A 24,916-nucleotide genomic window follows, 5' to 3' on the forward strand; every position below is an offset into this window, starting at 1 on the left:
GAAGAAGCATATAATACTGCCTCTGCATCCTGCAAATCTACTGTAACACAATTTCAAACCGTATCATACACAAAATCCATTACACAGATCACATTTATAATTATCAGACCTCAAAATACACACACCCTTGTGCACAAAAATGATAAAATATATATCCTATTGCACAGACACCTTACAATGTATTTCAAATAAAACAAATAAATAATAATAATAAAAAAAAACAGCTACAGTACTACAACTCCATTTCCAGAACAGTTGGGACATTTTGTAAAATCCAATAAAATGAAGAATCTGTGATTTGTTAATTTTTATTTAAATGACAAAAGTCAAACAAAAGATTTCCAAATTTCCACTGACCCATGTATTTGTATTTTGTAAATATAAACAAATTTTGATTTTGATGGCTGCCATATACTCTAAAAATTGGGACAGAGGCATGTTTACCACTGTCACACCTTTCCTTTTAATTACACTTTAATAATTTGGGAATTGACATTGTTGGATTTTTGGGAGAGGAATTTTTGCCCAATCTCGCCTGATACAAAACATCTGCTCAGTCTGGTCATTGTTTTCTGATTCTCCTTTTTATGAAGGGCCATACATTTTCAATAACTGACAGATCTGGACTGCAGTTATAAAACCACTCTGATGTAGCACATGCAGAATGAGGGCATTGTCTTGCTTCCCAGGAAAGATGTCGTCTTGATGGCAATATACAGTATGTCTCTGTACAATCCCAATATATGCCTCCACATCAATGGTACCTTCACACATATGCAATTCACCCATGCTGTTTGCACTGATGCACCACCGTACAGTGACAGATTTTGGCTTTTGCACCTGTCACTGATGAAAGTCTGGATGGTCCCTATCGTCTTTGGGACTGAGAACATGATGTCCGTTTTCCCTAAGAAATGTAGACTTATCCAACCACAGCACACATTTCCAGTGTCTTTTGGACCATCTGAGATGAGTTTGAACTCGAGAGAAGAAATTTCCTGATGCAGCAGCAGACTGTTAAGTGACAACGGTCTTCCAAAATACCCTCGAGCCCGTTTGGCTATTTTTAACACAGCAGCATGATGGTTTCTCATGCACTGCCATCTGAGGCCTCGAAGGTCACACACATTCAACAGTTTCCTGCCTTGCCCTACACAGACTGAGATTTCTCTGGATTCCCTGAATCTTTTCACAATATTATGTATGGTAGATAGTGAAGAACTAAATTCTTTGCAATCTTGGATCTGGAAATGTGATTTTTGAATTGTTAGACAATTTGGCACAAAGTGGTGAGCCATGACCCATTTTTGCTCACTCTCAACAGTATTACCTATTTATCTGCTTATTGTCGACTGTTTCAAAACAGTTTAACTTGGATATTGTATTGTATTGGATTTTTTCACTTTTATTTAGCCTCTGTCACAACTTTTTTGGAGTGTGTTGCAGCCATAAAAAAGAAAGAAATAAAGAAAGAAAGAAAGAAGTTTGTCAGTGAAAATATTGGAAATCTTTTCTCTTAAGGTTCAAGAGAACTAACAAATCACAGATTCTTGGTTATATTTTATTTTACAAAAATGGGGAAATGGGGTTGTACATACAAAACACTGATTTATTCTAGCAGGCTTCCAAGAAATAAAAGATGTTAAATTAAACTTTAAAATCTTTTCCCCCTGCAAAAAATGAATTTTATTTAGCCATTGTACCAAATCCAATTGTCTTCAGTTAGAAAACCATTGATATAAAAAAAATGTCTTTCTGATTACAATTATCAGGTAAACAATCAAATGTAAAGTACTTGATGTGCTTTCAGAATAATCAGTGGATATTTATAATTGAAAACCATTACATGTAGTGCAGTGTTAATCCCTTCTGCGAGAAAATATCCATTTAGATGACAGCACATTTTAATCAGGTTGCAGGAATGTGGGCGGGTGTGAAATCATAATTATGTGGCTCGCTGTTTGTTGTATTTATAGAATTCGAAAGCATGAGTCCTTCTGTGTATTTATCATTTGTCTATGCATCAATACATTTATACCTGGTTATCTTATGTATGGTCACAGACATGCTGGGATAGGCCCCAGCACTCCATAAGGCCTGAACAGGGTTATAGCTCACATTCACATTCACATTCACTCAGACCTATACAGGCGACTTCGATTTTCCAGTTTACCCAACCAGTCTTTGGACTGTGGGGAACCCAAACTTCACACAGAAAAGCCTTCTTGCTGTGAGACCCCCATGCCCTGCTTTCCAGACTCAAATGCGTTTTTACAGCTCAGGCATCTATTTTATTATTGTCATGATTGTAACATTCTTCAATGCTTATGCCCATACTATACCAGTTGTACATTTAAATTCCGATGGTTGAAGGGCAAGTAGAATAATGTCATCTCATTGTACCCAGTTGTTGAAAATGCTTATTGCTTTGCGTTCATAGAGCTAACCCAGTGGTCTCAAAGTCAGTTCCTAAAGGGCAGTTTAGCTCCAACCAGCTCCAACTCACACCTGCTTGGAAGTTTCTAGTGATCCTGAAGACCTTGATTAGCTGGATCAGGTGTGTTTGATTAGGGTTGGAGCAAAACTGTGCAGAGCTGTTGCCCTCCAGGAATTGAGTTTGAGACCACTGAGCTAACCTTTCGCTGATTATTTAGTTTAATGGAAGTGAGTCCTATAATTTGTGCAGATTGTCATGGGGCATAGGAAAAAAAAAAGTGAATAACTCTTGTGGTGGTGATGCACCGAAATACACAGTACAAAGGTGAATTGAATTTGCTGTTTAAATAAAAAATGCAATAACTGTGGCACCCCCTCGAGGCAGGTCTTTGGAGCTGCTCGTGAAATAACGACTGAGGTGGAGCTGAATTTTCTCCAGATGGATCTCACACTACTAAATGTTCCCATTGGCCGGTTTGACAGTCAAATCATTTTGTTTATTGGGAATGAGAGTCATGCAATGATCAAAAAAAAAAAAAAAAATACAATATTTATTTATTTGGAGGGCATGTCCAATAAAATAAATTGTAATTTTGCCAGTACTTGATCAGATTAAAATTATTTTAGAGAGCTTTTATATAGTAATTTGAATAAGATGCAAAATATACTTTTTTTTTTTTTTTTTTTTTTATAGCAGAGACAGATTCAATACAGATATTTATGTGTGGAAAAAAGAGGATGATTGTGACACTTTTTGCTTGAATCATCATGTATGTAACTTGAGCATTTCTGACCTCAAAGATAGATATCAAATATATCAAAAGATATATTTTCCCCCATATTTAGCTGCTAAAAATGTTTTTGAAATATAAAAATTAACTTTATTTAATGGAGAGCAACATTTCAAATGTATGCAAAATCATTTTGGTAATATTTCATAATAATTATCATTCTCAGCCTGGGCTGAAGGGCTTTGGGGGTTTTGTCAGAACAATACAGATTGTCCACCCTTTCCCAAATATCTTATCTGCTGCTTCTCAGAGGAAATATGTTGCAAGGCTGAATTCAGTCAGTTTATTTTTACACATTTAAAATTAGAGCTCTAATACATCATGTTGCAGGAAAAACTAACAGCTGGGTTACTCTGTGACAGATGTTTTTTTCTGAGCAAGGATGATGTCTTTAACATCTCTGGTGAGACTGTGGAGCTCTTTCTGAAGGCCATCCACGTCATCAGGAACAACAGGACTGTCTTCAACACCCTGCCCCGGATTGCTGTTCTTCTCCAGGCCATGACCCTGTACTACCAGCTGCTTGACCACCAGACTCTGGTACTGAGACAGCAGCTTGTGCTGGTCCTAAAACACAAACAAGGACAAATATGTAGCTTATGTGTTGCTGTACATTCACATTTATTTCATACATTTGTCAATTGTATGTGTTTTACGGCTTGCCAGTTTGGACATTCAAGCGATTTTAGACGATCGAATGTGTATTATTTATTATATTGAGCTACCCCGCTCGCGCAGCTGCATTGTGACACACAAACACTCATACAGACAGTTTGCAGATCTCTTGAAGATCACGCACAGAGAGGAACGCAGAAACTCGTTGTCAACACTGTCATGTAAATTTATCACTAAATTAGCTTACATCAAAAGTTGAAAAATATATGCTATATCTTTTCAGTTTGTAACTACTTACAACCCACAGATTCACAATTAATAGGGACGGTGTGACTAATTCAGACACGCAATCGCTCTCATTACGTACTGGCACTGTACTGTACTGTACTGCCTTAACTATGCACAAGCATATAATTTGCTGCATTATAGTATTTATACTGTATCATAAAAAGGTAATCCATTTTAGGTGAGTGTGACCCAACAGTTGAGAACCACTAATTTATGCAGTGCAAGATGATTCTGAGTGAGCAAACCTTTTGTATAAGAGTTGTCAGTTATATACAGCTGTGTGAAGAACCACACACCTGAAATACACAGTTGTGACTCGGTTTCGGGGACTCAGTTACCTCGGGAATCTTGCTTTGCAGGAAGCCAATGATATGTGGCACACAGCGTCCAGGTGCATGCAGCATGCAGTGTGTGATGTTCTGGAAGAGCAAGACGCTGGTTAGATGCAGCACAAGTGCGGGGTCTTCTGCATCTCTCAACTGCTCCAACAGAGCCTGACGGTGCACAAAGAGAGCCTGCCTGCACACACAAACACAAACCCATTCAAACCACATGTCAACCATATGTAAACCTTCTAAGACAATGCCTACATTTGCCTAAATATCTATGCATTTTTTCTAGCGATATCAATTAAAAAATTCTAATCAAATTTATTATATGATCACATAATCATAATTAACTGCATAAATGAAAATTCACCCTATTTTCCATTTTATTGTGAACAATTGATCCATGCTAAGTCTTGACCTCATCATGTTTAATCAATCAAAGTAATAACAGGACCATCATTTAGTCTGTTTATCTCAAATTCATCTGCCTCCACTTTTGCAAGTCTTTGGTGCAAGTTTTTGGAGTGTAACAGTGAAATAAACTAGTCACGGTCTAAATATGGAGCTTGTTGTGACATATGACTGTGAAGTGAATTTAAAACACGGCAGAGAAAAGCTCAGGTGATACAGTGCCCTCCATAAGTATTGGAACAGTAAAGACAAAATTGCTCTGTTGGCTGTGATGCCAAGACATATATAAATATAATTACAAGATTAAAATGAGGCAGAAGTACAGAATGTCACATTTTATTATTGACTGTTTCAACACAAAATGTTTTACCAACTAAGAAGTACAGCACTTTTAGAGTTTCATCCCTCTGCCTAATGTGAGCATAAGTATTGGGACAGTTTAACTTAAAGGGGACCTATTATACAAAATTCTCTTTTGCATGGTGTTTGGCTATAAATGTGTGTTGGCAGTGTGTGTACATAACGACCCTATAATGATAAAAATCCAACCACTCCTTTTTTTTCTCCTTTATCTCCATGCAGCATATATTCGCAGTTTCTGACATTATAGTGCGTCCTGACTGAATCCTGACATCGGAGAATCAGCTCTTGAAGCTCCTCCCTCTCAGGCCGAGCACAGCAGCTCATCTGCATTTAAAGGGCACATACTGCGTGTTTTTGCACAACCCCAAAAAGTGGCAATTTTAACATGCTATAAAAAAAATATCTGGGGGTAATTTGAGCTAAAACTTCACATACTACACACTCTGGGGACCTCGGAGACTTATTTTATATCTTGTAAAATAGGGCATAATAGGTCCCCTTTAAAGCAAATGTAAAAGTGTAAAAGCTAATATTTAGTTGTAAATCCCTTGCAAACAATCACAGGTGTGAGTCTGATCCATAGACATCACCAGACTCTTAGTTTCACACTTTGAAAGCTTTTCCAGGCCTTTAATGCAGCCATTTTCAACAGTTGCTTGTTTTTGGGAGTTTCTGCCTTTAATCTCCTCTTCAGCTGGTGAAATGCATGTTCAATAGGATTTACTTTGCCAACTCAATCAAGGATATTATCATGGTAAAGAAGTGGTGGGTCTTAGATTGGCCGTACTAGTGTTTTGGGTCATTGTCCTGTTGTCATATGAAACACTTCCTAGTGAGTCTGGTGGCATTTTCTTGAACACTGATAGGCAAGATTCTTTTGTATACTTCTGAATTCATTATTCTGCTGCCATCATCGAATAAGTCATCAATAAAGATGAGTGAGCCTGTTCCAGAGGCAGACATGCATGCCCATGACATGACACTACCTCCACCATGCTTTCCAGATGAGCACACTTTTGCTTTCCCACTTTGATAAAGGTTAATTTTTTTCTCATCTGTCCATAAAACTCATCTCTTTGTGTTTTTGCAAATTCTAATTGGCTTTCCTATTTTTGGTACTGATCATATGTTTGATCTTAGTGTGTATCCTCTGCTGTTCTCATGAGACTTCACCAACAGAATTACAGATTGTGAGACCATCACCCGAGCTTTCTGGGGGTTGCTGGTGATTTTACTGACAGTTATTTTAGAGTTTTTTTTCATAGCCCTTGTCATTTGTCTATCATCAACTGCTGTTGATTTTCTCAGCTAACCTGGTCGTTGCTGAAGCTTGCCAGTGGTATCTATCTTTTTCGGGACATTCCAAACTGGACATTCCAAGTCATTCTCCAGATTTAAATCCAATTTAACATGCATTTCACCAGCTGAAGAGGAGACTAAAGGCAGAAACTCCCCAAAATAAGCAACCGTTGAATTAATTGGTTATATATATTTATATATATATATATATATATATATATAAATATATATATAATATATTATATATATATATATATATATATATATATATATATATATATATATATATATAATATATTATATATATAAATATATATATATATATATATATATATATATATATATATATATATATATATATATATATATATATATATATATATATATATATATATTTAAGGTATATTAGGTATAAGGTATAAGGTATAAGGTATAGGTATAAGGTATAAGGTATAGGTATAAGGTATATTACCTTATTTCCAATAAGGTAAACATTAAAAATTAAAAAAAAGACACTTGATTGCTAAAGATCAGACACTTAAGTGATCAATACTGATGCATTGTTGGAGAATGGAAGAGGCTTTACCTTTCTCTTTTCTTGTCACCTTTCTTCAGAAGTAGCCCACAGTCTTCTGCACTCGTCTCCAAACATGAAAGAAACTCTTCAATGGCCTGCAAGTGTCAAGATAGGGAAACAATTTCCGTTACTTGGTCCTTCAAACCTATGACAACTGATTCAATATATGCATTTTGTAAAATTTAATGGAATATATATAGTATTTTTCACATTTTCTCCACTGATTTTGGGGAAAATATGTGGAATTAAAAAAATGGATTTAAACGTAATGATACTTAAAGGGATAGTTTAGGGGGAGGGGGAGGTCTGCTTAGTTACAGACATTCTTCTACAAATATCTTCCTCTGTGTACAGCAGAACAAAGAAATGTCATAATATCTTAATCATTATGTTACTTTACACTCTTATTCATAGCTGAAAGCATTATCAAATAATTTCATAAACATAATTATTACAGATGTAGAACTCTGCTGAAATTTTAGAAGTTCTGTGCGCACAGATTCGGTGTGGGCTTGAATATGACTGATGTTTTCTGCCATCAAACATACCTTTCCATTGAGACTGTTGTGTAGCTTCATCAGAGGAGATTTAACTTCATCTGAGAGCTTAGCCAGAATCTTTAGCCTGATCTGCAAGATGGTACCAAACAGACACAACATATATCTAAACAAGATAGATATATAGGCATAGATACATAAACAAAACTGTTAGTTTTTTCCCATCTAAATAGATGATTTTTCAGCCAATTTCCAGTAGCTTCATCTACTAGAGAATCAAAGAGAGCTGGAGTGCATATCCATCTCTCAGTGTGTGTGTCTTTCAACAACCGTGGTGAAAATGGGCTTCTTCTGACACCAAAGAACGGACAGTTGTCCTGCTTAGATCTGATCCAAATGTTTTCCTTGGCAAACCCAAAGCAACATATTGCAACTACTGATTGTTACCCATGCCGTTTAATGTTGTACCTCACTGGTGATGGCAGATGAGCTATCCGAGGTCATATGCTCAGCTGCCACAAAGCTCAGCAGCACATTGGTAACATCTGTGCATACAGTCTTCAAAACATGCCTGGAAATGGTAGCCTGCGTCTCATCTGGTGTACAGAAAAAAAAAAGCAGAAATGTTAGATAATAACAGTGAGAGAAACATCACAAACATACTGTGCTGCCAAGTCATTTGCTGTAAAACCTTAGTTGCTTTTCCACCATTGGGCCGAACGGTTCTAGGAACGGTAAGGAACGGTTCCATTTATATTTCCACAAGAGCCTGGTATGGCCACAGTGGAAAATGAAACCATATCCGCACCGGCTATGCGGATTGGAACGGAATGGAATGGTTAAGCCTGCCTAATGTAAAAAGAATGGTTTGGTCCGATGGTGGAAAAGTGGCTTGTGTGTGCTTAATACCTGAACCAGACAGACAGTGCTGAAACAGACAGTTCCATTACAGGCGATCTTTTATGTGCATTTTTAAATTTTAATTTCAAGTATGTGTCTGTTCAGGCACAAATAGACACGGAAGAGAACGGTATTCAGTGTTCACGTGCATCTGCGTGGCTCTGTGTGTGTGTGCGCACATAAAACAGCAACAAGTTCAGAATTTAGTTCTCTTTCCTGTCTTTGCGCACTCAAATGGTTTAAAATCTCGTGAATGTTTAAACTGACAGGACCTAAAACACGTTCAAATGATAAACGTTCATTGTATGATAGTCAAACTCATGTGCATTTTGAACCATGGTGTCTGGTCCGTACGGATTAAAGATCCCTGTACTAGACATCGCACATCCTGCGATGTGACTATTGTGATTTTGATGTTAAAACTATATATATTGTGCAGCCCTATTTTAAGCCCACATATATTTGTGTATGAATTTAAGACTCGAACAACAAAGGCTACAGAGAGAACAGACTGACCTGAGAACAGTTTAGTTCCTTTCTCAAAGAGGCGAATGTTGTTGTACAAGTTGTTGATCTCCTCCTGAAGATCCTTCATGTTTTTCTTCCAACTTCCCCCTGCTCCGGTAGAACTTGTGGACATAAAAGCTGTACTGACCACTTCCTGATACATTTTACTCAATGGCCTGTCCAAAAGAAAAAAAAAAAAAAAAAATGTTATGCAACTTAATTTTCCAAATGTTGTTGATTTTATCTGAAGCAAAGCCTTAAAAAAACAACAACCTCAAGGCCTGTTCACAGGAAGAATAATGTGCAGGTCAAAAATTCTGTGAGATAAACATTTTCATTTGAATGCAAAAAATTTGTTAAGAACAACATCACATGCTGTTAATGTGACAGATCTGTTATAGGTAGAAGTAGTCTAATGCCACCTTTCACTGCACACAGTGTCCGTCAGATAGACCAGAAATCATACAGGAGCTGTGTGGGGTCTCATCCATCTGAGGATGTAGAATTTCTGAACACAAATCTGAACAAATTTTCGTGCTGAAACTTTGTGTTGGTGTGAATAGGTCTTCAAGCTGTTTTCTGCATTATGAACTTGCCAGTGCTGTACTTTTAGTGTCAATTAGCTTGAATCTCATGGTTTGAACCTTAGTAACTGCTCTGCCAGTTCCTGCAGCATCTCCTCAGAGCTGTCACACACTTTCTGCTCCAGAACCTCCATGATCTCCTCTACAGAGAGGAAGGGGATGTCTCCTAGCTTATTTCGACCTGTAACACATGCATGCATACACACACACACAGGTTTGTTTTTGTGAACTGTGGGGACATTCCATAGGCGTAATGGTTTTTATACTGTACAAACTGTATTTTCAATGGCCCTACATCAACCCTACACCTAAACCTACCCATCACAGGAAACTTTTGAAAGTTTTGTAAGCCTTTTGAAAAGTGGGAACATGGGGTAATGTACTCATAAGTCACCCTCTCCTTGTAATACCCATGTCATAATACTAATTTGTGTCCTGATATGTCACAAAAACGTGCGTCCAAGCCACGCCCACGCCACACCCACGCCACACACACACACGCCACACACACACACGCCACACACACACGCGCCACACACACACACGCCACACACACACACGCCACACACACACACGCCACACACACACACGCCACACACACACACGCCACACACACACACGCCACACACACAATAACAGGATCTACAACTGCTTTTTTCCTACTACCATCACAAATTACACTGAGGGTGTGGCTCTCTTAGATCTTTTGGTCCGAACCAAAAAAGAAAATGATCCATCCAGTCCTGGTTTGCTTAGTGTTCACACTGTCATATTTAACATAGAACCTAAAGATACAAAACAAAAGGCGGTTACAACCTGATTGGACAGCTTTAATTATAGATATTTTATGCTGTGTGATAAATGCGCTCGTTCCCAACTGAGAAATAACAAAAAGCTTATAAAATGTGAACAGAGTCAAAACAGCACAGTTTGAAACTAACCGTGTGATCGCACCAGAGTTCAGTTTAATTGAATCAATCCTGCCAAGTGTGAACACACATTTAGAGGCTGTTACAGGTTTTCAGGAAAACTTAACAATAAGATTAGATTTGTTAACATTAAAGGTGAAGTTATGTAAGATTTGTAATGTTAAAATATATTCTCTTATATTAGTCAATCCCTTTCCAGCTCAACCAACAGTGTGAGTTTGGTGTGTGGCTACTGTAGCAGGCAGAGCCCGAGGGTGTTTAACCAGGGTGGGACCATAACTGACGTGTTACTTGTGAAAAGACATACAGAAAACAAAAATTCAATACAAATACAAAATTAACTGCATTTAGACCTGCAAAGATTAAACAGGTCAAAGTTAATGTATTGTTGCGATACTATGTGCTACAATGGTTGCTCCAAACAGCATCATCATGGACCCGCTCAGAAAGACAAATGTACCAGCTGATAATGTATACTTTGTGCCTTTAACATTATATATATATATATATATATATATATATATATATATATATATATATAATTTATAAATCTCAATGATACAAATCTAATTTAATATTAATGTACTATAAACGAACAGCATATTTACACTCTTATATAATAGCATGTTTATAAATTAACAGTAATAATGCTGTAAGACAATGTTGTTTATTCTTAGTTCTTGATACCCACTGCATTTTCTTAATCCGTGTTCTTACCCTGAGAGGTGTGTGATGTCTCTTCATCACTGTCTTCCTCCCTCCTGCCCTTCTTTTTTGTTTTGCGGATTCGGATCTCTCTGGCATTGCCGCCTCCACCTCCTTTCACGCTTCCGCTGCCCTCTGAGAAGCAAAAAGCCAACAGCAGACTTTTTTTTTAAATCAACTTCTAAACTTCTTTTTAAAATTAATTTCTATTACAACAATGAAAAACTACTGTTTGAAAGTTTAACTATGAAAATTATGGGGAAATAATAATAATAATAAACACAGTGATGCATAATTATGTATGGCCTGATGAGCTCGCTCGTGTGTTTTTACTATTGAAACAGGAAGTTTGGGAAGAACATATTACATATTGGGCTAGCTTTTAGCTTTCTAAGCTGAGGCAGGACTAATGCTAGGAAGATGGATGGATGGACGGTCTCTTTACCTGCAGCCTTCTTCCGCCGCTCATCTCTTTTGTCTTTCTTTGAAGAGGCTGAAGTCTCCAATAAAACAGACGCTTGTTTGACATCCTCCTCAGTTATCAGAAAAACAGGGTTATTCTTCACTTCCTATTGAATAAGCAGAGAAGATAAACACATCCTGTAACAATCATCTACAAATGTTTTAGCCTACACATGCACTATTTCTTGCCAGCTGGAAAGAACACCCCCTTTCAAGCCAGTGTATTAACTAAAAAATGTGCTGATTTCCTGTTAATGTGTTGATGCATACAATCTCATGAATCTTGTTGTATGTTTGTACATATTATATATACATAAATAAATAAATAAATAGAAGGTGCAGTGTCAGTTAATTAATGCTGCAACATCCTGCAAGTTTCAAAGCTTAAAATGTCCTCCTCATTATAAACAAAGTATTTATTTAATCAAGCTCCAAAAACAGCTCGTTTGGATTTTGAGGGATTTGTGACTGCCTCCAGAGCAAGACATTGACAAATGGTGATATATCATCACAACATAGGCCCCACCCACTGGCGTTCGTTCATTTAATGGCTGATATGTGCCTACACTGGATGCGAGCATCGTGTTGTGTCATAAGCAAATAGAACCCAAATTCAACCCATTATAATCACTGACACTGTCTACACTGGATACAACATACAGATGCCCATTCAGTTTCTGACATACTCCACGCACTTGAGTCTGTCGACAAAAGGACAAATGGAAGGGTGAAAGAATGTTGTTTTGACACGTCCAGTTTAAACAGTTCATTTGTACTGTATTATGTATTTACAGACATGAGAAAGACTTGAGAAAGATCTCAGCATTGGGAACAAGTGGATAGTTTAATTTAATGGCGTCCTGGATCATGTCGGAGGATTATATGTTTGTTCAAAGCAGTTTACTGCAGATTGTTTTTGTTGAAAGCAGCAGCCAACTGTACTGGATCTGACAGCTGCTGCATCATAAACTAAGTATATCATTTCATAATGCTTTATTTGTAAATTATGGTTTTATATGGATAATGTTTTAAAACATTTATTCACGTGCAATAGCGAGTGGACACTGTTTGGATTTGAATAGGCAAATGCTTAAGAGTTTACTGTTAACTGATCATTATTGCAGTGATTATTATGTTTCTAGCATGTTATATGTTTAGCAACAGTTCTTCTACCCCTAACTGATGGAGTGTGTAGCTTTTCATTTCTTAAACAAACATGTAGGAACTATGACAAATTTTGGTCAAGATCTTGTATTAACAATGCAAGAGGTGAGCACTCTAAAGTCTCTTCCAGCACATCCCTCTTCCAGACTTTCAAATAATTTAAGGTCTGGACTGAAAATGATTGTTCATGCTCTCTGAACCATTATTTCACAATTTGAGCCTGATGAATCTTGGCTTTGTCATCTTGGAATATGGCCATGATGTGTCTTCCAACATGGTTGTTTAAGAATGCGTCCTAAATAGTATTCGAAAAAAGAATTAGTATGTCCCAAATCGTAGTATGTTGAAATGAGTATTCCAAAGATACCCGGATGGTGTACTTTTTCTGGTTAGAATTCGAAGTGCAGATCCGTGCACACTTCTAACGGCTAATATTGCCCATAACACATTGCGCTGTGGACGAGGATTCGATTAGAACTACAAATACGAATAAAAAGTGTTTAAAAACTACAAACATGACGGACGTGCGAGGTACGACGGTTAAGATAAAGGGGCTTGAATTAATAATAAACAGTGTCTAACCTGACAAAAAGATATTTATTAAATGTTATCCACATTATATTTCATCTGCAACAGCATTGTGAACTTTTATAACGATGTGTTTGGTCATTAACTTTTAAATGCATCATTATGCAAAGATGAGGAGAGTGATGCATGAAAGACCCATGACTGGCAGATCAACGTGCGACTACATTTCTCTCCGAAACGGTAGGAAAATAAATTTAATTCAATGTGGAGGATTTTAACTGTGACAAGATGATTGACAGGGTAGTTTAAACAGTTACAGGTTGAGTAACTAAGCAACAGAACGTCCGTTAAAGACGCAGTTATGACGAGGTAGTATGTCCCAAAACTTGCATACTCTTCTACTACACACTCAAAAGTATGTACTTTTTCTTTACAAAAACAGTACATACTTTTAGGACGTAGTATAAGTAGGCGAATTGGGACGCAGCAATAGACTCTTAAGCATATGCATATTTAAATCCAAACAGCGACCTTTTTTTGGCCAGGCAGTGTACTTTTTTTGTTTTGTTAGTTTTTTCTTATAAGTGGACCTCAAGGAACATATTAAAAGTGTCTTGACCCCATTAAATTAAAATGAGAACAACTGATAGCAACAAGCAATTAATGTGAAAATTAATAAAAAGTGTTGGTTGCAGCATTATATTTAAATCTGCTCATGTTGCATAAATATTTCTTTAAGACCTGCACAAATAAAGTTAAAATATTGGATGAGATCAGTGTTTACGTTAACATCCTAAACCATACAACACTGCGTGTAAGCTGCGTAAAAATATGGGTCGATCTTCGCATTGGTCTGAACTGGTTTCTGTTTCCCCGGTTAGGTTACCTCTGTAAACAAAGAAGTGCTGCGCTTATATACACTACTTTATGCATTCGTTGGAACTTTGAATAATCAATTTTTATGTGGCTCAATACTAAGCCAAGCATCACTGAATTTGCAATTCCCTGATACTGAGCTCACTGCTTCATTATGCAGAGCTGCCTGCACGTGATCACGATCCATGCGCTTGTGCAGTTTTTTTTTTCTTCATTTAGGTTTGTCTTGCTTTCCCCTCAGTCAGTAGTTTCATTCTGCCATTGCCAGCACATAAAGGCCAATTTTTGTAATAGCACCATGCTACTCGAATAAAATATAGTTCATGTTTAATTCAAGCACTTTCAAGGACCTATGATTGTTTTCACATACTTTCCAGGCCTTGAATTCATGCGTCTTTCAAGAACTGTGGGAACCCTATTTATAACCTCACACACCTGTTTCTGTTGAGCTTATAAACGCAATGGCCAATCAGAGGTGTTTAGATTAGTCATCAATAAAGAAGAAATCCACTGAAAACGCTGGAGCTTGTGCAGCTTGTGCTCTGACAGAGTTTTGCTGTTCCGCAAATACTCTCATCATAATGATTATCAATGATTATAATGGATTATAGCAAGAGCGATGAATTCGGTGATAACGAGTATGAACTTGCGATTGACCGCTTCAGTGAAGGAGAATGTTCTTTGCTTGCTTTTCTGTATACAATTTATAACCAATTTGAAGTTTTTCATGCTATTATGATAACCCATGTGATTTTCTAATACATAAAAAATAAATAATTCATAAACGGTTCTCTGTGTAAGGCGCTTGCCTGCTGCATAGCCTAAAAGAATATGTTTGTCCACACACAAAAAAACGTTTGTAATGTATTCCAATGATTTTTCCTCACAATATTGTTTTTTTTATGTTATAATTTATATAGTTTATGTAGGCCATTTAAAATGGCATTAACCTTATAACATTATGTAGTTGTTTTACATTACATTGAGCAGCATTAAACAGTAAGTGTAAGTGTAAATAAAAATGTTATGTCATATGCAGCTTCTTGCCAATGTAAAGATGGCTTTTGCTGCTTATCAAATTTTATTGCTAACAGACTATAGTATTCTGATTGATTGAATTGATTACATTTAAGTATTACATAAAAACTAACAGAGATTTAATAAGGTAATTAATCATAAAGATTGCCCTTACAAAGGGAAAAAAATGCTTCAGGAAAACACTTTCAAGGGGCAAATATTGCCTCTTAATGGAAAAGTTAATTTCTGACCTTGACAAGGTGTACAGTGTACAGTTGCAGGACAAGATCACTTACCTTCTGTGCTTTCTGTTGCATGATGTCATCAAATAAAGTAAGGCATCCGCTGATGAACTTTTCGCTGACTACAGAAGTGGAGAGAAGCCTGGCACTGGACTGCACATTCATGGCCCTCAGCACTTCATTCAACAGGATTCCTACATCGTCCTCAGACAGACTGCTTGGGAGCATTGGCTAAATGAGAAGAATTTACCTCGTAACATTTGTGGTTATATTTTTGTTTCTTGTATAAAAAAATTAATAAAAACAAAAGTTGCATGACTGTACCTGTAGGTCAACCCAAGTGGCTGAGTTGATGGCCTCTTCCACTGATGCCTCAAGCTGATCTACAATGGCTCTGCCAACACACACGGATTTGAGAAAAAGCAATTTGCTGGTCTTAAACCGCTTCTTTATGTAGCTGACTGGATCAGGTATTCCCAAACGGGTCAGTGCCTCAAACTCTGCAAGAGAATAGACACAACTTGACTGAGAAGAGCTGTAAAGGATTGTTCTCGGGTCAATGTAAATTAAGCTTTATGTAGCATAGTGTTGATTACGAGAGACCAGTACCTGATTTTGACCAGTACCTGATAAATAAATAAAAAAAAAAAAAAAACACCTACAAATGAAATAGAGGTTTTTACTGATTAAAAATAAAAATAAATGCTTTTACAGTTCACAGTTTGGCTTTTAAACCCTCCAGAACACATTTTACTTTCATGTTAGTGTGATATCTGCGATTTTTGCTTTTTCTAAATAAATGAAAAAAGTTTTGAAAAAAAAAAAAATTTTGGAACTTATTTTTTGAAGTAATGAATTATGCCACAAGCGTTTTTGGCAAAGCTTAACTTAATTCAGATCTCTTCACAAGTGGGCAGCTTGAGACGCTGATATTTACCAACAACTATTAACACACCTCAAATGTGTTCATTATAAACTGAAAAACAGTCAAAATTAAGGTTAGGCAAGGTTCAATGTATACATTTTTTATAATGTAGAAGTAGAGCAGCAGGCTTATACAGTATAGGCACATGATGAATACGTGTGTGTGTGTGTGTGTAGTTGAGGGCGGTATATGTTGTGATTTGTTGAACTTATGCATATTCGCCCTTCAGTCCTTCAAATACCCCATATACTAAAACATCTGTAATTTTTGACAGATCATAATTTCTGACTGCATTTTATCCTGCTTATACATGGCTGTTCAGCAAACATGCAGACATAAAATGTTCATCTGAGTTTAATTTATTTTATCATTTTACCTGTATATAATATTAAAGCTTTGCTAATAATTTATTTCAATGGTTTAAATACGTCAACTTATTCTACTAACCTGAACCCTAACTTAACAGTCTACTAATACTCTGATGAGAGTTAGTTGACATGTAGTTGCAAAGTTACTTAGTAGAACGTCTAAAGTGGACCATCAAAATAAAGTGTAACCAAAGCTTTAACTAAAGAAAAAGAGTTCATTACAATGTACAAATGAATAAGTCTAGGAAGAAGGCAAAGACTGCAAAAATATTACAGTAAAAACGCTTAATACTGAAGCCCTTTTCCTTTCACTGCAATTTACAACTAAGACGGAAGATGGTGCCAATTTTTGACAATAAAGTAGCCTATGTGAGCCTGTTTCTGTTAATACAATATAACTGACCAATTTTAATAATAGTGATGACTTCTGGTTTGAAAAGCCTTGGAATTTATGTTGGGCATTTGGTTGTCAGTGCAAGTACATTGTTGCATACATTTATCGAGGGAAGCCTGATTGACTTGCGCAATGATCCACTCGGGGCTATGTTCTCTCTGGAGCACACAGGTGCATGTTGGGATGCAACACTGACACCAAACAAGGCTTCTTTTGTGCCAATGGAAAGCATATTACACTGTGTCTGAAATTGCTCCCCATTCACTAAATAAGAACAATTGACCGATTTTGGACGCAGCTTTAGTTGGAGGCAGGTGGCATTTATTATTTAGGGTGTAGGGGACATTATCATTCTAGAAAGCATTTGATTGGGCAGCTCCAGCGCTGTGACTGCAGTGCATTGGGAGTCACTGATTTTTCTGGGTCCCCATTTCTAGAACAGAGAGACTGAAAATTGCAAATGCATAAGCTATATTTTCTAAAAACGAAGTCAAGCTTTGGCTTTGTCATTTAAGATAAACACACCTAAATATCCATTCTGTTTGAGAAAAGAGTCAACCCAAGTGCTCTGGGCTTTGGAGTAGATGTCAGGAATGTAGATGGCTTTATCCTGCCTGCCTCCAACCACGGAGCCCTTCAAACGGCCACTGTTAACCAGCTCTTCAAGCACCGCTGATAAACAAGAAAGAACACACAAACAGTCTATATGCAGAATACACAAACAGGAAATGATTGTGTAAAAAGGCAGACTTCAAAACTTACAGTATAACAGATTCTCCTGAAAACCATAGAGATTTATCAAGTTGCTGATCTGCGTAGGCCTATGGATGGAAATCACAACCGTTAATAAACTACAGAGAAATCAATTTTTAAGGACAAATAAGAAGAAAAGGTAAGTCTGGAAAAAAAGTATGTATATTCCATTGACAAGTTCAAGAGAGCAGAGACTTAAAATGCAATTTACAGTTTTTTACAGACGCTAGGACACATTTTTCAATACTTAGGTCACTTTTGCAAAACTCTTCACACAGTGAGCACAACAGAAGTCTATGTGGGCTAAACTGAGGATCAATTATCATTGCTTTGGCATAAAATGCATTCAATGACTACATCTCTCAAATTTCATGAATTCTTTTCTCACTCAGACACAACAACTGCCAAAACTCTTTGTACGTACAGGCCAATTTGCACATGCTTACATACTGTTTTCAAAACTGTTAAACTTATGTTCAAAACAATAACATCATACAAAACTGAATAAGGCAGAAATATGCTGCATTTCTACAGTAATATAGTTATGAAATATATTCTGAATATAAAAAATCAAATACTATCAGAGGAATTAGATGAAACACCTACACAAGCATTCGTTTTTCAATTTCATTACCATACTATCAGAGGAATATATTCTATATATACTATCAGAGGAATATATATTCAAAAGGGGAAATTTAGGAATAATTTTGTTCTGTAATGTAAACATGGACCATGTAATATGTACTGCGGTGAATTATAAGCAGTAGAGAGTGTCATTCTTGTTTTATAAAGAAATTTAAAAAAAAGAAAACATTGTATAATGCTAACTGATGTTAGTGTTTTTAAGGTCGATGTTTTATGACTGACAAAGTGTGTTTGCTTGGTGAAAACCTTTGCTAGTGTTCTGGAAGAATGAGTTGATTTGAGACATGAATGAAGTGTTTTGGTAGATTTAATGCATTTTGAATGTGAAATTAACTGCTGTACCAAGATGAAAGTTGGTTAGGAGAACTGTGTGAAGAGATTTGAAAAAGTGACCTAAGTATTGAGAAATGTGTCCTAGCGATTGTAAAAAACTGTAATGTGCTTAGGTTCATTTAAATTCTGCCAATTCATTTACTCACCCTGATGTTGTTCAAAACCCATAAGACTTTTGTTCATCTTTTAAACAAAAATGAAGATAATTTTAATGAAACCTGAGAGTCCCTCCAATGAGAGTATGTTCACCCAAAAATTCATTAAGAGATCATAACAGTAAGCCATATGAATTAAGTTTAATTCAAGCTTTAAGAACAGAGACAATTGCTTTATATAATGAACAGATTTCATTTAGGCTCTTATTCACATATAAACATTGTTCAATTCAAAGCTCAAACAGAAAATGGAAGCTCCATTGAGATTTGTCCTTGCATGTCAATCAAGCACATCTTAGCTTCCGTAAAGGGATTGTATCTTTTTACTTTTGCGATCTCTGTAAGAACTCTTTGAAATGTCAACATTTTGGGTGAGTGGACTTTCAATGGAGGGACAGAAATTTATAACATTTCATTAAAAATATATTTGCATTTCAAAGATGATCAAAAGTCTCATGGGTTTGGAATGAGTAAATAATTTTCATTTTTGCTTGAACTAGCCCTTTAATCAACAGGCTGAAGAAAAAGAACTCATAGAAAATTGGGTAACAGTTTACAATAAGGTTCATTAGTTAACATTAGTAAATGTATTAGCTAACATGAACTAACCATGAGCAATACATTTGTTACTGTATTTACTAATTTTCGTTAAATTTAGTTAATGAAAATACAGTTGTTCATTGTTAGTTCACAGTGCATTAATGTTAACAAGATTTGAATAATGTATTAGTAAATGCTGAAATTAACAACGACAAAGATTACTAAATGCTGTATAAGTGCAGTTCATTATTAGTTCATGTCAACTAATGGACCTTATTGTAAAGTGTTACTGCGAATTTTCAGCACACCCAGTATTCTATGTTTTCCATTATGTGGCCCATGATGCAGAGGGTAATGATCTGGAGCTGCTTACCTTGTGATGGCACTGAACAGACCACATATGCAAGCTTTGTGTCTAGCGATGAAAGCTTGGGTGAAGATCACTCCCCTGTTGTACTGATCAATCTGTCCCTGGATCACTCTGCCCAGCCTAGAGTTCAGCTCCTAGTAGAAGGAACATGTTAAACTGTCAGAGAAGACAGTCGCTTGTTTCATTACACGTGTGTAATGATACAATTATTAAATGTAAAAGAAAGTGATCTCATATACAGCTCATCCATATTAAAATATATATACACTGAAAACAGAGGCCAAAATGCCAATGAAAATTACTCGCTCCTAATTATACATTCTAAGAATCACAATACTTCATGCAGACTGGACTAACCTCAGTAAGAAAATCCCCAGGTAGATCATATGTTTTGCAAAGCTCTGCAATGTTCACCTGTCCAGCCTCCTGTAGTTTATCATTCACCTCCTCAGCAAGCTGATCCAAGTATGTTCTTTATATCAGAACAAGCATTTAGGACAGTAAATTGCATGACAACATACAAAAGTCAACTAAAGTGTTGACAGAACTGAAGAGAAGTGTTGTAGTCAAGCCACCTAAACCAAGACCAAGTCAAGACCAGGACCAGTGTGTGATGAGACCAAGAATTTTAGACCAGAACCAGACCAGAACTCCTCAAATTAATCTAAAAGATACACATTTACTGCCTGAGAAATGTCTTATATTAAATCAATACATACAATTAGAATAAGACACTGTATAAAGCTGTTACCAATCAAATGAAATCACTAAATCCAAAGAATTGGTACATCTGAATTGGTACAATTGCAACTACATAAATAATGTTGAGATTAATGAATTTAAAAATAACTTTTTGTTCATGGAACTTTTGTATAAAATAAATATCACATTTGCAATCATGCTCATATTTGTGAAAACAGCTTTCTTGCTCTTGTGATATAGTTTAATTATATTGCATATTATAATATAAAAAAGATATACAAGTACTATTTTGTGGGCATATGTATTCATTTCTGACACAATCCCCCATTAATTTTTGACCCGGCACAACAGTAACAAAAATCAAATTAGAAATTAGTTACTGACTGCATTTGAAGCAGAAAGCTTTACATCAAATCACAGTAATGATGTCTACAAATAAATCAGTCAATGCACTGGAAATTTAGTGATATTCTCACAGTTTTGGTCTTGAGATAAAATCCTGAGTCCTCTTAGTGTGTGTTCACACTTGCGAACCCGTTCACACAATCACATGTTCATGCATGTTTCGTTAGATTAAAATGAACCCTGCTGCGACTGCTCTGTCAGTGCGGTTTATATGAATAGATGTGAATGCTACCAAGCAAATCAAACTACAAGTGTGAACACACCCTTAGTCTGAGACCGATACAAGACCTACAACACTACTGAAGTGCATTTTCCCTTAATTCTTCAAGAAACACCCAAAAACATGCATTAGTCCATCACTCACTTGTCAATCAGTTGACCCAGGATGAGCTGCAAGCCTTTGTCTGATTTGGCAATTTCATTTGCTCTGCCCTCCACATGGACCAAATCAACATTGATGATCTGTGAGAAATATTAATGAACGCTTAAAAAAGTATTCATGTACAATATCCCAACTTATGTGCAAGATGCATATGAAAACTAGAAACCAACCTTTTGAAGGTCCACAACATTAATCCTCCCTTAAAATATAAAGCAAACTGTTAGATTCAGATGGTCTTGTAGCAGATTATGTGATTCAAAGTATACAGTACAGTACACTTATTAACAGGGTAAAGGAGAAGCTGAGTCAACTGTGTGATGTATTCCACTAACCTCTTTGCATATAGAGCTCATCGCGCATTTCTCGGCTAATCTGTGCAGGAGTCACATACTCTTTCCCATCTAGAGTGTGAACCACATCTAACTTCTTATCCAGCACCAGCTTGGCCACAATCTCAATGCAGTTCCTCTCAGACAACCTGAATTCAACACAAACACACAATTACTGTGACTCAAAGTGACAAAATCAATTCTAAAGTACTTTCTCACAAATCAATAGTGTTATTTCTTATCTTACTCAAAGCAATAGGGAATACCTTGTAATAGAAGTCCCTTTTATTAACCCTATAATGCATACTGTATCATATTTGAAACATGCAAAAACTTTGCTTATAAATCTGTTGAGCACAATCTTCTACCTGCTTTCTGATTGATAGATCATCATTTATTAGCAGGTAAAAGGCCTTTTAGTATAATTTTTGTCCATCTTCAGTTCGTGGTACACTTTTTCTTTCTTTTTTGCTATGAAATCTTTAAATGATTTTAATAAAGTTAGTTCACCCAAAAATTAAAGTTCAATTATTAATTACTTACTCTCATGTTGTTCCAAACCCGTAAGACCTTCATTCATCTTCGGAACACAAATTAAGATATTTTTGATAAAATCCAATGGCTCAGTGAGGCCCTCATTGACAGCAAGATAAATAACACTTTAAAATGCCCAGAAAGGTACTAAAGACATATTTAAAACAATTCATGTGACTACAGTGGTTCAAGTTGTTAGGAAGCGACAAGAACACTTTTTGTGCGCCAAAAAAAAAAAAATACTACTTTATTCAATAATATCTAGTGATGAGCAATTTCAAAACACTGCTTCATGAAGCTTCAATGCTTTAAGAATCTTTTGTTTCGAATCAGTGGTTCGGAGCGTGTATCAAACTGCCAAAGTCATGTGAACCATTGAAATTTCGAAATGTTTCGAAACACTTATGACCTAACAAAGCCTCGTTTAAGAAGATCATGTGGCTTTGGCAGTTTGATACATGCTCTGAACCACTGATTCGAAACAAAAGATTTGTAAAGCTTCGAAGCATCATGAAGCGGTGTTTTGAAATTGCTCATCACTGGATATTGTTGAATAATTTTAAATATGTCTTTAGTAGCTTTATGGGCATTGAAAGTGTTAATTGTCTTGCTGGCAATGAGCCATCAGATTTTATCAAAAATATCTTAATTTGTTTTCTGAAGAAGAACAAAGATCTTACAAGTGTGGAACAACATAAGAGTGAGTAATCAATGACAGAATTTTTGTTTTTGGTGAACCCTTTAAGTTAATGTAAAACCTTTTGTATTGTTATTAATATTTCTAAATTAACATTTACTGGACTTTGGGTTTACTTGATTAACATACATCATTTTTTTTCAGGCTTCTGAGAAACGTTTATTTTTCCATCTCTCAATTATCATTGTATTGTATTTGCATTAAGTGTTTTGAGCTTTGATTATAAAACTAAGCACTTGGTAAGCATCTTACTAAATATTTTAAGTTGCCTGTGATAAAAAATCTTATTGATTTATAGGCTACAATGGTGCTTTGATATATAACATGGTATTACAAGATGATTCCAATACACACATGTATGTGCTTGACACTGTAAGGTATGGCATCTCAGCATGGCCTAAAAACATAATATAACGAAGGCGCATGCTCAGTTCTGGCTCTTTATAAACACCAATGACGTTTTAATGCACGACCAGATAAATGTGTCGGAGAAATTTGAGTAATCATTTTTCCAGTATTTAGTGGGTCAAGAATCTTGTTTCTTGTGCACGATAAACTGATTCACGACACAAGAAACTAGGGCCGGGATGAAACGCGTCGTTTTATTAACTTGTTTAGCTTGCAGAAGAAGCAGCAACACCAACAACTTGACTTTACCTTTGTACAGTATCTGCAAACTGAGCTCGCTGGAAGTCCGCAGCTAGACGCCTGATTTCCTCCCAGTCTGCCGCCATGACTTCTTATTTGCAAATCGGTTGTTCTTATTTTACCAAAGCATTTAATTAATTAGTTCCAAACAATCTCACGCTGAAACAGCAGCTGTACAGTCTGGCCACACTGAAGGAAAAGACACGTCAGTCTCCCGTAAACGTCAGACGGAAACGCACAAGGGACAAACAGTTTTCTCAGCGTGCGTCACCCGTCAGTACGTATGCACAATTCAGATAAAATATAAATGTAATTTTTACTTATTAATTTATAATATAATCCATTAATATCATTACCGGTCCAAATATTTATTTCATGCATGTATCTTCCTCAAACACTTATCTTTTAGAGATTCTTTATAATAATAATAATAATAATCTATAGTAGTTAGCATGGTTCCTCTTACATTTTTAATTGTTGATTATAACCTTTCATTTTCCATTAAAATGTAGTTCATTCAGACTTAATGTTGTTGTTTAGGAAGAAACACATATCACACCTCAAACAAAAACATTTTAAATCAAATTACTGTAAAGTGATTCTTTAGCTAGTGTCCATACCATTATATACAGAGATATTTAGGAGATAATATGCCTACATTCATAATGCACTTAGGCCTAAATAAAATACATGTAACTTCTATAAAAAGGCATATTTGCAAACAAAGAGCACTGGAGTTTTCAGCTCTTTGCGGGACGAGCCAAGGGCATGTATTTACTTTGTTATGATTCTGAAAACCTGCAAAGCCATTTAAGCAATCATTACAGATGAACAGTGTCATATAGGCATACTTCTATATGTTTCAAATGGTTTAAATATTGCCAAAAATTATTTGGCAAAAAACGTGCAGTAACGCTGTGGACCCATAGGGGTCACCAAATCCCTTTAAATGACTGGACATTAATTTATCTTGTGGTCAAATCATTATTGCACATTGCTAGCTTAAAACACCTTCTTTAAATTAAGTTCATTTTAAATTCAAGATCATGGTTTCAGTGAAGCAAATGATACAAAAAAGGGAAAAACTTTATTATAAGATTTCATATGTTGACATTAGTTAACAACATTAACATGAACTAACAGTGAAAATAAGCATTTATTAATCTAAGTTCATTTTAATTCCAACATTTACTAATACATTATTAATATCAAT

The 24,916-nt window shown here is 36.0% G+C and overlaps 1 protein-coding gene across 2 annotated transcripts; it reads right to left on the minus strand.

Annotated features, from left to right (window-relative positions):
• Positions 1–1,557: 1,557 nt before the first annotated feature.
• Positions 1,558–23,919, minus strand: ufl1 (UFM1-specific ligase 1). Of its 2 annotated transcripts, XM_067384722.1 has the most exons (19): positions 23,713–23,919; positions 21,828–21,973; positions 21,666–21,694; positions 21,478–21,575; positions 20,364–20,478; positions 20,010–20,140; positions 17,970–18,028; positions 17,733–17,879; positions 15,845–16,020; positions 15,575–15,751; positions 11,677–11,800; positions 11,244–11,366; positions 9,658–9,778; positions 9,023–9,189; positions 8,075–8,202; positions 7,658–7,738; positions 7,119–7,204; positions 4,469–4,649; positions 1,558–3,794 (listed from the first exon to the last, which is right to left on the minus strand). In XM_067384722.1, exons 1-19 carry the CDS (start codon positions 23,787–23,789, stop codon positions 3,576–3,578), a joined length of 2,385 nt encoding a protein of 794 aa, XP_067240823.1. In that variant the 5' UTR covers positions 23,790–23,919; the 3' UTR covers positions 1,558–3,575. The 2 variants fall into 2 exon arrangements, with proteins under 2 accessions (XP_067240823.1, XP_067240824.1); XM_067384723.1 differs by lacking the exons at positions 1,558–3,794; positions 4,469–4,649 and adding an exon at positions 4,692–5,557.
• Between the last annotated feature and the right edge of the window lie 997 nt (positions 23,920–24,916).

This window comes from Chanodichthys erythropterus, chromosome 4, assembly GCF_024489055.1.
Source record: "Chanodichthys erythropterus isolate Z2021 chromosome 4, ASM2448905v1, whole genome shotgun sequence".
NCBI lineage: Eukaryota > Metazoa > Chordata > Actinopteri > Cypriniformes > Xenocyprididae > Chanodichthys > Chanodichthys erythropterus.

What these genes read in the sequence shown, in the direction of transcription:
- ufl1 (XM_067384722.1), bottom strand. Translation starts at nt 23,789, where the DNA reads ATGGCGGCAGACTGGGAGGAAATCAGGCGTCTAGCTGCGGACTTCCAG. An exon ending in CTGGGGATTTTCTTACTGAG is followed by an intron (nt 20,141 to 20,363) that starts GTTAGTCCAGTC and finishes TCCTTCTACTAG; the next exon opens with GAGCTGAACTCTAGGCTGGG. An exon ending in TCAGGAGAATCTGTTATACT is followed by an intron (nt 17,880 to 17,969) that starts GTAAGTTTTGAA and finishes CTTGTTTATCAG; the next exon opens with CGGTGCTTGAAGAGCTGGTT.